This window comes from Haliotis cracherodii, unplaced genomic scaffold, assembly GCF_022045235.1.
Source record: "Haliotis cracherodii isolate W230 unplaced genomic scaffold, xgHalCrac1.p SCAF_20, whole genome shotgun sequence".
Taxonomy (NCBI): Eukaryota; Metazoa; Mollusca; class Gastropoda; order Lepetellida; family Haliotidae; genus Haliotis; species Haliotis cracherodii.
Genome location: NW_027266276.1, coordinates 12,701,939 through 12,716,881, shown reverse-complemented (window position 1 = coordinate 12,716,881; position 14,943 = coordinate 12,701,939). Strand labels below are relative to the sequence as shown.

At 40.4% G+C, this 14,943-nt stretch overlaps 1 protein-coding gene across 1 annotated transcript; it reads left to right on the top strand.

Moving 5' to 3' along the window:
- The first annotated feature begins 7,344 nt into the window (after positions 1-7,344).
- LOC139470502 (mucin-22-like) lies at positions 7,345-14,385 on the top strand. The gene is made up of 2 exons (XM_071252905.1): positions 7,345-7,585; positions 12,056-14,385. Exons 1-2 carry the CDS (start codon positions 7,345-7,347, stop codon positions 14,383-14,385), a joined length of 2,571 nt encoding a protein of 856 aa, XP_071109006.1.
- The last annotated feature ends 558 nt before the right edge of the window (positions 14,386-14,943 follow it).

Below are 14,943 nucleotides of genomic sequence, written 5' to 3'. Positions count from 1 at the left end.
TGCCTGGTTTTGGCTCCTAATTACTGAACTGCCCAATACTGTCATACTGTGGGCAGAGTAAGCGGCCTCGTTGAGTGATACAGACTAACCAGATTATGATTGTGTTTGTAAGTTGCGTTTAATCTGTGTCGGGTTGCAGTTGTTTTATTAGCCAAGACTAGGGGTAGTTTTTTCAATGAAACCTTTTAGCCGTTGAGTTTGTTTTGCATTCATTTCATTAAATACATTGTTAGGTAGAATGATAACACGTTATATGGATTAAACATCTCCCTAATCTGAGTATAAACTCACATGTACTCTAAGTACCGTTCTATATTACTTTGCGGAGACACTGAGTATAATTTTTTAGTTGGCATTGTATGCTGTCTGATGACTTTACACAAATCCCTGCATTCAATAGACCCGTGAAGATCTTCAACAAACCATTCTTGGCGTAAAAGGGCGACAGCGCTTGTCGTAAGAAGCGACTACTGGGATCGGGTGGTCAGGCTCGCTGACTTGGTTGATGCATGTCATCGTATCCCAATTGCGTGGATCGATGCACATGATGTCAATCACTGGATTGTCTGGTCCAGACTCGATTATTTACAGACCGCCGTCATACAGCTGAAATATTGCTAAGTGTGGCGTTATACAACTAACAAAAAGAGAAAGTGTATAAGTACTAAAACGTGCAATAGATATGCGTACCCTACGTACACACATGAGTCCCATTCCACAGTCTACAACATACGAATAACTGTCAAACAAGTTTGGGTACCCCTTCTGTTCAGGCAAGTTATTTAGTTCGATAATTTTGTATTAAAATCCTTTCAATTTGTTTTCATCCTTTTTCCCTATTCCATGCATGTTTATGTTGCTACATCTTATTGCTCATGTTTCCAAGTATTGTAAAACACTTTAATGTTTCTCCTTCTTAATCTAACGTTATAACATTTCCGGTCATTGCCATCATCTAATAGACAAGAGATGATACCAAGACATATTTTATTCGGTTTTATGGTCTATGCGGTCTTACAATTGATTTTATTAGTCTTTAAATCTTATGTCTAATACATATTTTCACAAACAGGGCTGTTAACTGACATAAGGAATGTGACATCCAGTTGAGGACTGAATACGACGTACGTTAGTCTGGTAACGACATTTCTACAATAATTTTTTGAATAAACCGTTAATACGCCAGTTGTGACAGGGATGATGGTATGGTAGATGTAGCAGACATATTGACAGCCGTTGTTACGCGAGTCACTAGGTTATTAGTACGGCATTGGCCTTGTTGATTGGTACTATACTTTCTGTGGCCACTGGCGGACGTAATTCAAACTCCTTCCACACTGACATCGCACCAAATATATTTGTGTACCGATTACATAACTCTTACTGACAGGGTAGGGTGGTAGTTCACGCGAAACGGACGACACTGTGTATATTGAGCGGCTCCTTTGATATCGCCTCACAACATACTTTTAATGAATGACCAATTAAACGATGATACACATCAGGATCGCGGAGAAAATACAAGCTTCGTTCGCGTTGAATATATATATCAAGGCACAAATTCATCTTTCATAAACTTTTTGTGTCTTGGTGCTTAATATATCCACATATCAACGAAAATATGTAATACATGTATCCACAAAAATATACATGTACAGGCTAGGTATTTGCCCACAGCAACACCTGCATAACTGTTTATTCACGCGTGGTGTGGCAGATTGTAATTGACCGACAACAAGTATTGTAGAATCACCTGTAAATAAGGCCGACACTGTAATTAGACACAACGTACTAATGAGAATATGAGAATTATCATAAGAAGGCTGTTACGTTTTTCTTAACTATTACCATATTCATACCAAAAGTGACAATGCAGTTAAAAGTTGCTTTAGTGTCACAATATTCACTCACGTTTTCCTCAATCGCATTGAAACATAATACCTACTGGTCAGTTCGACACTGCTTGTAATTCAATAATTATTTCGAGATTTCGTTAGAATGTAAGATATTCAGCCAAACGTTATGCAATAAAAGACGAATAGTTTCTTTCCATTTAAATACGCGCACGCGTACCTGTCACGTAATTACACAGTGTGATGTATCAACGGGTCATAAAATGGGAAATGAAATAGAAACTAATTAAAATTTAATGTTGTACACGGACATGAATTCGTATGATAAACTGCCAAAACGTTTTGAGAGATAAGGCCGGGTTCATTAAAGATCCATCAGATTCTACTGTTCAGCAACATTGTCACTGAATTTCAGAACTCTGGCATGATATAATAATCAAGGATTTCGAAGGCAAAACCTTTTCTCGCCCATGGGCGAAATATTTCAATAAATCTGTAAAATAGCTGAATTAAGTTAAAATGAGTTAAAATTTTGTGTCATGATACTTAAATAAATACATTTAATGTATTTGCGAAACAAAAACATGAGTTTGGAGTAAAGGAACATATTCTCGCCCATGGGCCTGCCCATGGGCCTACCCATGGGCCAGACTTCGCCCATGGGCCACATTTCGCCATAGGGCGACATAGTCTAAATATTGAGTTTTTGAACATTTTTTTTTCATTTTTTCATTAAATTTTGTGTCATGATACTTTAATGAATACATTTAATGTATTTGCGAAACAAAATCATGAGTTTTAAGTAAAGGAACATATTCTCGCCCATGGGCCTGCCCATGGGCCAAACCTTTTTCTCGCCCATGGGCGAAATATTTCAATATCGCTATAAAATCGTTGAATTAAGTTAAAATGAGTTAAATTTTGTGTCATGATACTTCTTTCAATACATTTAATGCATTTGCGAAACAAAATCATGAGTTTTAAGTAAAGGAACATATTCTCGCCCATGGGCGAAATATTTCAATATCGCTATAAAATCGTTGAATTAAGTTAAAATGAGTTAAATTTTGTGTCATGATACTTCTTTCAATACATTTAATGCATTTGCGAAACAAAATCATGAGTTTTAAGTACAGGAACATATTCTCGCCCATGGGCCAAACCTTTTTCTCGCCCATGGGCGAAATATTTCAATATCGCTATAAAATCGTTGAATTAAGTTAAAATGAGTTAAATTTTGTGTCATGATACTTCAATGAATGCATTTAATGTATTTGCGAAACAAAAACATGAGTTTTAAGTAAAGGAACATATTCTCGCCCATGGGCCAGACTTCGCCCATGGGCAGGCCCATGGGCGACATAGTCTAAATATTGAGTTTTTAAACAATTTGTTTTTCATTTTTTCTTCCTTGGTATGTTCCCATGAAAACGGCATGTTTAATTTTGTTAATACCTTTAACCGAGACTGGGCAAAGAGCTTAGAGTTTCTGGACTTTTGGGTTTCCAGAATTAAAATGGGACGTGTTTAATAAAGATATCTGATTGTGGGTGCCAAAGTTTCTAAATTCTGATCTTAAGAACAAAAGAACTGACATTGCCAGGGAAGAATTTAGAGCTAATTGAGGAGGATTTCGTCAAATTCAAAAAGAGATTAGTAACTGGAGATGAATTAGGGGTCAACCATTATGATCCCGAATCAAAACGTCAATCAAAGGAATGGCACCATTCAACTCCGGCACCAAAGACATTCAAGTCAAGGTCAGTGAAGAAAGTTATGGCCACTGCATTGTGGGATGCAAAGGGTCTGATCCTCGTTGATTACATAGAAAGTGAAAAGACGTTTAACTGAGCCTAATATGGGCGATGGGTAGCCTTGTGGTTAAAGCGTTGGGTTGTCACACCGAAGACCCAGTTTCGATTTCCCACATGGGTACAATGTAAGAAGCCTATTTTCCAGTGTTCCCCGCCGTGATATTGCTGGAATATTGCTAAATGCGGCTTAAAAACTCACTCACTCACTTGTCGTTCCTAACGCTACTCCAAAAGCTCAGGATAGGGTTTGGTGTGTCGAACACTAGAGGGATAAAATAAGGCTATCTGCAAATTCTAAAGACATTATAATCTCAAAGATGATATCTTGGGTATCTGTGAGACGTTTTTACTTCCCTCAGAAAAGAATACATTGCGAAATATTAATGGTTTGGTTATAACAGGATTCATTTTAATAGGCATGCTGAGCGGGGCTCTGAAGAAGTGGTGTCCTTGGTAAGAAACCACCTCGAAGGTTAAGTCTCGTGTTATTAGCGTGAATATTTCCTGCTCAATACCACAATGAAGAACTTCAGTGCTAGGTGTGCTCAACTTTATGACATTTTGATGATGTCCATTTGAGAGAAGTCATTAACAAAGTTGTAATTAGTGAAGGGGAACCTTTACTAGATTGTTTAACAGTCCTCATCATGTACAGATTTGATGGAAGCGTGTACAGACAGTGAAGTGTAGTAAGATGCTTGAAATAAACAGAGAAGGTGTAGCCAGGAAAGATCAACATAATAATCTCTATAAGAGGCATTACACACAGAGATGGATTGCAAACTGACTGAAAGGCAATAGACGACACACTGCTAATACAAAAGGACACAAAGCCAGGGCCAAACCCTACTCGTGTGATGAGTTTATGGAATTATGGAATTAACCATGTAAGAAAGAAAAAGTCAACTTAGCTTACACAGGAAGACATATGGCTAAAAGAACCTTCAAATATGAGTGCTGTGAAAAAGAAAAACGGTTGAGAAGTGCATCCGCAAGCATGAGAGAAACCTTCAAACACAAAAGCAAGTACAGAATGAGGGAAACATGACTAACTCACCTTTATTTGGGAATGATAATTGGGAAACGTAGTATATCAAATGATAGACAGCATATGAAACGTTTGGTCCGAACAGAGAAAGGCGAAGTCTCATCTGACCTGGGAACCGAGTTAAATGTGTGGAAGGAGCAGTTATATTTTCTCTATAACTCTAATGCTACATCAGCCGTTCATGCTAATGGTTAGATGTCCCTGTAGCTGAGGATATAGATAAATGCTCACATTCAAATCACAAGACAAAAAGTAACTTAAATGCTATATATTCTTACAAAGTGAGAAAACAGAAGGGGTTGATGAAATACCGATGAAAGTTTTACTGAATTAAAGATGTGCTGATATCCTTCGATCCATGTACAACATCGCTTTTAAAAGTGGAATAGTCCCTGAGATGTGGTGAGATAAAATCCACCCCCTGAGCTCCAACAGAAGACCAATTGGACCTACTCTCATACAGAGGAATTACCCTGTTATGTACAACATACAAGATCTATGCAAAGGTTCTGGTCAACAGACTTACTTCGTGGCTGTGTAACCATAACCTGTTTGTAGATGGTTTTAGAGAAAATATATCATGTAGAGATCATATCCAATCACTGACAAGAGTAATACATAACAGAAAAATGTACAGAAAGTCTACTTTTTGTGTTTTATAGTTATGAAAAGGGTATTTGATTCAATCTGTAAACAAGAATTTATATTGTGTCTGGAGATTGTGTAAAAGAAATAATGTTTACTGCTATGCAGTCTCTCTATACAGATAGTGAGTAGCTTTAGTACTGACTGCTTCAAGATTTTGAATGGTGTCAATCAAGGGTGTCATCTTTCTCCCACATCGTTCTTCATCTACAGCAATGATTTGCCTGGGAAAGGATGGGTTCCTCTGCGTTGATGATTCTTGCTGCGGTTTGGCTGCTCGAATGTACATGTGATTCTATAACTAAGCCATTTCAATGGTAATAATCTAATTAATAGGCATATTAGGCTTATAGGAAGTTTGTTGGGACTTTATGCGATAACTTTGACGTTGGAAGACACTAATTATATTTGTGCAATAAATGTGTGTAAATGAATGAGTGAGGAAGTTAAGGCCGTTTGGGCGTGTATTTCAGTTACATCATGGCGTGTCAGCTTAATTATAGATAAATGCCCAAAGTGATGTAAACTGTATGTCTGAGACATTTAACACATTCCTGAAAACCAGAGACTCGGGTATGGTGCTGACAAACGAAGAATCATTATCAGGGTAAATCTGGGATTCGAACTTCTCATCATAGGATCCTGGTACGCATAAGGAACGCAACTTACAATAAGTAATAGGCCCTACTTCATTAACTGCACTCATGATATCGTTCAGTTTTTGACACTGTCGAATGTTTTGAAACAGGCCCCTAAATGTGCACGTATCGCGCTTCGATAAATTGCCGGACAAAAGAAATTATACATTTGAAAATTGTATTTGACCAAACAAATACAAACGTTATCAAAACGTTACTAGACTGAAAACAATTGCCGAAATACAGTAACCTTAATGTCCAAAACACAACGATTATACTCTATCAAGAACATCCCCATGGAATGATCATTTTTGGTTTGTGCCATTCTTAGCCACCATTACACATGCGTGTATACGTGCTTTTGCTAGGCAGTTTAGGTACATTCAGTCTTTCAGAAACTGTCCCATCCTGAAACTTCTCGAAGGATCAAAGCTACCTTGTAAACAACCAGGGGCACATAACACGCTGGCATCAACAATATTTCACATTTTACTAGCCCTTCAATCGCTTGCTGCCCCTGACAATCACCAAAAATAAACTTACAACAGTCTCCACTGTCATATAACACAATGCCTGTAAATACCTACTTGAATCAAGTTGCACAACAAATAAACATGTTGCTAATTCACAAAGTAACTGATTTAATACTAATAAAGTCTGCTGTCGGTTTTGAGAGGACCTCAGCAAAATGATTTATAACTGTACACGTTTAGTTCAGTTAAAGTGCACATTGTGTTCATGCAGTGCGGTTGTATTGTTCAAAGAAGCCCTTTAGTATAATGATCAAATAGAGTAACAGCGCTGCAAACAAATTCATCTACTGCATAAACATTGAAGTGATGCGTTATGGGACAACAAAGTAGTCCAAGAAACATACATGTACTCACAAACTGATGAAGGTGTCTTTAACCAGGGTTATAGTACTTACTCTCTTTTAACTGATTATCTGTAAGATCTTGAAGACAAGTACCTAGAACTCTGATGAACGTTTTCAAGATGTGTAGGCGTCAACAAAATCTCCGTTCGTTTTCCATTCCATATATTTGTATCAATCGATTTAAACAAAGCATATCGATCTCTTTTGTTAAACACGCCTTTATAATATTTCAGTAAGGGTTCCATATGAATTCATATATTTAATGTTGATTCACCTACTTTGTTTATCAGTAGGGGCGTGGAGGCAGGTGAAGGAGTAAGCATCATCCGGGCACGTTCAACGTCAACCGTTGTTAAAGCTAACGTAAACTACATGAAGTCAGTCAGAACACATGTTTGGGAACATTACCATGAATACTGTGTTCCTCCTTGTGTCCCTAGCTGGGATGTTTAGGACTGTTTCTATGATAATGTATGAACGGAGGTTCAGCTTGGTAGCACAGTACAATGGTAAGACTGGGGCTGATTATATCATTGCCGTTCTTGGCGGGGTGTCCTTGACACTTTGTGGGAAAGAATGTGCCGGAAGGGGAGACAACTGCCTATCATTCGTCTACAAGAGGAAAGAGCGGCTGTGCTACCTTCACGAGAAGGAGTTAGGGAGCCTGACAATGGAGCATGTGCTTGGAGCAAAGGCGTACATGGTCGCAGGTGGGTCCTCTCAATGTATGTTAGAATAATACTCACACATGCTACAAGGTTAAATAAGACATATATTATAGCGAATGCCTATTGTAACGAAGTAACTGAAATCAAGGGAAATTGTCAGATCGAGAAAGCCCAATCAGATCTTTTCTTTAGCGATAGCGAGAACTAAGATCTGATTTTAATGATATTAGAGAAAGCCAATACGTCAAGGAAGACATGATATGTCAAAGATATTATTAACATGAACATGTGGTATGGCGTTAGGACGTCGATAGATATATTAATATTTTCGGAGGAACAATATTTCGAGGTTAACAGAATAGCAACGATTGATTGACACGGACTTTTGTGTGACAGATGACGTTGGGACGTGGATCTTACATAAGATGAACAATAATTCTAGGTAAACATTTTAAGATGTGGGTTACATAAAAGACTTCACTCGTCCACGTAAGATGCTATGTTTACGAAATTCGTGAACTTTCTATGGTATCTGACAGAGCGAAAGTTCACACGTTTCATAAATAGCATCTACGAGGACTAGTACTCTTTATACGAAGGACACTGCGAAGCATAGATTCGTTAATCCGGATATTTGATTATCCGAACATTATCGATGGAACGGTACGGTCCGGATTAACGAGGTGTCACAACATCGTCCTACTAAAAACATAAATGATCGTTACCCACGTGATAATTATATTGTGTCTTGTTCGTTAAACTTAACCTTTCCGCATCGCGATATTTGGAATTAACCGCTTGAGTCACTCAGTAATGTCTCGGTGAAGGTTGAGAGGAAGCCCTGAAATATGTTTGAGTAGTAATAGGATGTCTGTCTCCTTTGCCATGTCTCCATGCAAGGCCAATGAATAGCTGTTCACACAAGAGCTTAGCTGGTCGACGCTAACAACAATGCCGGACCTAAAGTTCTTCTTCATCGATTGTGTGTGTAAACGTTGGAATAATTGCACTGTTGTTCATGTTAGGCGGACAGGCAAGAATTCCTTCTCGAGTTGTTTTCAATGAAAACAAAACAACTTTATTTTTTTAACCGTAACCAATGTCAATCGAGACCGTTTGAACCGAGCTTGGTGGGGTACGTAGACAGGCAGATAATTTATTCCAATCTCATGTCAGATATAACACAAATCAAATCAAATCAAATACGATTTGATAAAGACTGCCCCACTCCAAATAGAGTTACGAGAGACCTCTAGAACGATCAATAATAAATATACATATTAGATGAAATACCTCATAAATGTTGAGTAAAATTGAACACAGTTTTAATTGGCAAGCGCTTTCAACTCTACCACGAAGAGTCTCATCAGGCCATACTGATTAACGGAGATGACGTATAGTAACGTGACGTCGTACCATTTAGGAGAACTATGATGTCACATTGAAGAGGATGATGACGCAGAAAGAAAGAACAATGGTGAAAGTCTGGTGGAAAATACATCAAGATATATCCCGGGAGAACAATATTTGTAAGACGTTAGTGACAGACTTGAAAGTGCTCCTATTCATGCAAAACAAACAAAACAAAACATATCTGAAAATGAATTGAAAGACCGTACTCAACTTTAAAAATAATAAAAACATCGTTATTAAGAAGTCGATTAAGGATGTGTTTTTGTTATTATGAACAAAGCAATTAGAGAATGAGTGAGTGAGTTTGATTTTACGCCGCTTTTAGCAATACTCCAACAATATCACGGCGGGGGACACCAGAAATGGGCTTCATGCATTGTGCCCATGTCGGGAATCGAACGCGGGTCTCCGGCGTGACGAGCGAACGCTTTAAGCACTGGGCTACCCCACCGCCCCGCAATCAGAGAAGATAATGTCCATTTTAAATTATGATCAATATCACAGCATTTTTAGTAAAAAAAGAATAGAACATATGTCCAGAAAAAGGTAAAGTTGTTAGATAAGAATGATGATGAAAGTTTAGACAAAGAAAAGGAATCAAAGACCGCTAATTCTCATGACCAACCCAAAGTACATACCAAATAAAATAATTCAAAAGTAAATTAATGATGAACATTGTGAAGTTATTTCTAGTGGGACGACCCCATAGCTGTAACTCAATGTCTCAGCAATGTCATAGATGTCATTCTTAAGCCCTTACGTAAACATGTAAACAAGTTTTCTCAGAGATGACATTGATTTTTTTCATGTAAATTACGTACTGAGGTACCGGAAGGATCGATGTTAGTTAGTGTGGATGTTGTTAGTTTGTACAGTCATACTGAAAATGAGCTCGGAATGGAAGCTAACAGATTTAATTTAATTTAATTAAATTTAATTACCAATAACATGTTTTATTTTGATTGATTTCATTATTGACAAAGATTGGAGTAGCCAACCCTTACTTATGCAACCCCTGTTTTGAGAGTTTTAGAGAATATGTTTTGTCATAAGGTGAGAGATACTCTTCGGGAAGCTATGACAGAACAAATTGAACATTCATGGAAAGGGGTTTATCATATTAAAAACCAGTGAAAGTCAGCTTAGCTACTCAATTTCACTACGGGAAAAAGTGAATCCAATTCAACTTTTCTTAATGTAAAAATCAATTTAATATCTGGTCTGGATTTTACAAACTGATTTTATATGTAGATACTGATATGCACCAATATTTGAATTTTGGATCATGATAACCGTATCATACAAACCGTAATATCCCTTTCTGTCTCGCAAGACGTATTTGGCGCCGGGATTCACAGTGCAGAGCTACGTTTCTTGGACACGCCTGAAACCTATGTTTGTGAGTTCGAATCCCGGTTCGCCCCGATTATGTTTCTAGTTTTGTCAGCACCATACCCGTGCTCGTGGGTTACAGAAATGGCAAACGTTTGAGACCTGCATCACTTCGGGCGTTCCTCCCACATTAAGCTGACATGCCGTGATGTAACTGGAATGTTGTTAAATGTGGCGTCGGACACAACTCACTCACTCACTCACTTCATGAACCTACAAAAAGAGCATGATTCCAAAAGCGGGAGAACAATCGGTATAACGAGATCGGTACAGATGATCGACGTGAGCACTGTGACAATATGCGGGAAATAACCAAACCCACCTGTTCATAAAATGGACTTGTCCAAACAGATTTTCCCTAAATTTGTCATACAAAGTATTGATTATCAAAACGTGCAATACATCTTCTACAAAATGTCTCTCTGGTAGGTTTTTTTATACACGCAGCTTCCGATCTATTTCGCTTGAAAGGGGTGTGTGGTCTGGTCCAGACAGGTTATTTACAGGCGGCTCTGGTACAGCTGGAAAATGTTACACACTCAAGTGAGTGAGTATGGTTTTATGCCGCTTTTAGCAATATTCCAACAATATCACGGCGGGGGACACCAGAAATGGGCTTCACACATTGTACCTATATTGGGAATCGAATCCGGGTCTTCAGCGTGACGAGCGAACGCTTTTACCACAAGGCTACCCATTCCGGCCAACAATGACGATTGATAACTTTATAACCTCATAGTTACCTAATCGTCGTCATTATTGAAATGAGTAATAGTAGTAGTACTTGTAGTAGTAATAGAAGTAGTAGTAGTAGCAGCGGATAGTAGTAGTGTGGTGGTAGTAGTAGTAGTAGTAGTAGTAGTAGTAGTAGTAGTAGTAGTAGTAGTAGTAGTTGTAGTAGTAGTAGTAGTAGTAACAGCAGCAGCAGCAGTAGAAGTAGGTAGTAGTAGTATGTACAGTTTAAAATATAAAATGCAGCAAAGAGGGTTTGGGTGATCCTGGCACATTCAGACTGGCACATCATCAGCTCAGGGCCCTTGCCTTCTCTACACGCAACCCAGACAGTGAATGGGACTTCTTACACGAAGCGCTACCTAGTCAAACACACACTATCCCCCACCTGAATCTTGTCAATCACATTTGTGTCAAAAGGGACGGAAAATTCAATTATATAAATGATTCATTGGATTTATAAAAGAGGACAAAATCAGTTTTGTTGGCCTGGATAGGTCTGACTGAGGCTGTATACAGGCCTATTCCAAAGAATTTTGTATTTATCATTTTCCATGACGCTCTCAACATATTCTGGGTCGTACAATGGATACACCTCTGTGTCAAAATCACAAGCATGGCGAAGACGATAATAAAAGGATCGAGCCACTCCATCATGTCGCTTTAGACATTGTGTTTGTGCCAAAGCTGGGCATCCACTGACAATGTGTTGGACAGTCTCATTAAATTCATTGCATAATCTACATTTGATATTTACATTTTGGTGGAAAATCACACATTGGCGGTTTCGAGTGGGAAGTGGCTGATTATGAGCAGCAAATAGAAAGCTTTATGTTTCATTTTTCAGAAAATGTAAGGCTCGATTGATTATTTGATGTTTCAGAGATAATATGAAGTTGTTACAAGACTGTGGTGTATGTATATATTTTGATCATATTGTTAACAATGACTATGACATCATTTATGTATTCACAGGTCAGGCAGAATTTTCAACAGCTGCTGATTATACAACTTCAACAGCGTCAGGCGACGATACAACCCAATCATCGTCGGTTGCATACAACACATCCCATCCATCAACGGTAGCAGACGACACAATCAAACCCTCAACGTTAGCAGACGATACAACCCAATCATCAACGGTAGAAGACGATACCACCCAATCATCGACGGTAGCAGACGACACAACAGATTCAACGACTGCAGCAGACGACACAACGGATTCAGCGACTGCAGCAGACGACATAACAGTTTCAGCGTCTGCAGCAGACGACACAACGGATTCAGCGACTGCAGCAGATGACACAACGGATTCAGCGACTACAGTAGACGACACAACAGATTCAGCGACTGCATCAGACGACACAACGGATTCAGCTACTACAGCAGACGACACAACGGATTCAGCGACTACAGCAGACGTCACATCGGATTCAGCGACTGCAGCAGATGACACAACGGATTCAGCGACTGCAGCAGACGACACAACGGATTCGGTGACTGCAGCAGACGACACAACGGATTCAGCGACTGCAGCAGACGACACAACGGATTCAGCAACTACAGCAGACGTCACATCGGATTCAGCAACTGCAGCATATGACACAACGGTTTCAACGACTGCAGCAGACGACACAACGGATTCAGCGACTGCAGCAGACGACACAACGGATTCAGCAACTACAGCAGACGTCACATCGGATTCAGCAACTGCAGCATATGACACAACGGTTTCAACGACTGCAGCAGACGACACAACGGATTCGGTGACTACAGCAGACGACACAACGGATTCAGCGACAGCAGCAGATGGCACAACGGATTCAGCGACTGCAGCAGACGACACAACAAATTCAGCAACTACAGCAGACGACACAACGGATTCAGCGACTGCAGCAGACGACACAGCGGATTCAGCGACTACAGCAGACGAAACAACGGATTCAGCGACTACAGCAGACGACACAACGGATTCAGCGACTACAGCAGACGACACAACGGTTTCAGCGACTGCAGCAGACGACACAACGGATTTAGCGACTACAGCAGACGTCACAACGGATTCAGCGACTACAGCAGACGACACAATGGTTTCAGCGACTGCAACAGACGACACAACGGATTCAGTCACGACAGCAGACGCCCTAACATATTCAGCGACTACAGCAGATGGCACAACGGTTTCAGCGACTGCAGGAGACGACACAACGGATTCAGCGACTACAGCAGACGTCACAACGGATTCAGCGACTACAGCAGACGACACAACGGTTTCAGCAACTGCAGCTGACGACACAACGGATTCAGTCACGACAGCAGACGCCCTAACATATTCAGCGACTACAGCAGACGACACAACGGATTCAGTCACGACAGCAGACGCCCTAACATATTCAGCGACTGCTTCAGACGACACAACGGATTCAGCGACTACAGAATACAACACAACGGATTCAGCGACTACAGCAGATGGCACAACGGTTTCAGCGACTGCAGGAGACGACACAACGGATTCAGCGACTACAGCAGACGTCACAACGGATTCAGCGACTACAGCAGACGACACAACGGTTTCAGCAACTGCAGCTGACGACACAACGGATTCAGCGACTGCAGCAGACGACACAACGGATTCAGCCACGACAGCAGACGACACAACGGATTCAGCGACTGCAGCAGACGACACAACGGATTCAGCCACGACAGCAGACGACACAACATATTCAGCGACTGCTTCAGACGACACAACGGATTCAGCGACGACAGAATACAACACAACGGATTCAGCAACTGCAGCAGACGACACAACGGATTCAGCGACTGCAGGAGACGACACAACGGATTCAGCGACTACAGTAGACGACACAACGGATTCAGCGACTACAGCAGACGACACAACGGATTCAGCGACTACAGCAGACGACACAACGGATTCAGCGACTGCAGCAGACGACACAGCGGATTCAGCGGCTGCAGCAGACGACACAACGGATTCAGCGACTGCAGCAGACGACACAACGGATTCAGCGGCTGCAGCAGACGACACAACGGATTCAGCGGCTGCAGCAGACGACACAACGGATTCAGCGGCTGCAGCAGACGACACAACGGATTCAGCGGCTGCAGCAGACGACACAACGGTTTCAGCGGCTGCAGCAGACGACACAACGGATTCATATGAAGGTTCAAAAGAGTTGGCAACCGATGTGCCTTCAGAGTGTACGACACTTGATGACAATGATAGCAGCGAATGCCTGAACAATACAAGTGGGGGGGCTGATGGTAGCGGCGATGGGGAGAAATAGTTAAACAACGAACCCCAAAAGATCTGATGTGGAAAGTAAACTTTCAAACCAATTTTGACATTGTTCCCAAAGTATTCCCAGGAAATATCTGGAAATGATATCATTTGGACATGTTGAGTGTTTTAGAAAGAAGACTGTATTCACGAGGATAATATATCCCATATATAGGATATTGTTGAGTGTTTTAGAAAGAAGACTGTATTCACGAGGAAAATATATCCCATATATAAGATATTGTTGAGTGTTTTGGAAAGAAGACTGTATTCACGAGGAAAATATTTCCCATATATCAGATGTCATTAGCAAATCAGCAACAACTGTTCCAATTGATCCCCCAACAACACTACGGACATTAGTGCGGTCAATGCGACGTCGTTGCAGGGAGTGTACTAAAGAGGCGGTCATACACATCAATGACACTGTCCGGTCATTTGCGGATATGCGCTTACCTTTGTGTGTCCATTACCTATTTCCAGGCTCCCGTCGCATTCCTTCTCTAACTGTTCTAATAGTTTGTATGTAGCATTGACTGCATTTTTTTTAAATATATGTTAATGT

Coding starts and splice junctions, on each gene's coding strand:
- LOC139470502 (XM_071252905.1), top strand. CDS start 7,345: ATGTATGAACGGAGGTTCAGCTTGGTAGCACAGTACAATGGTAAGACT. Junction 7,586..12,055: donor AAAGGCGTACATGGTCGCAG/GTGGGTCCTCTC, acceptor ATGTATTCACAG/GTCAGGCAGAATTTTCAACA.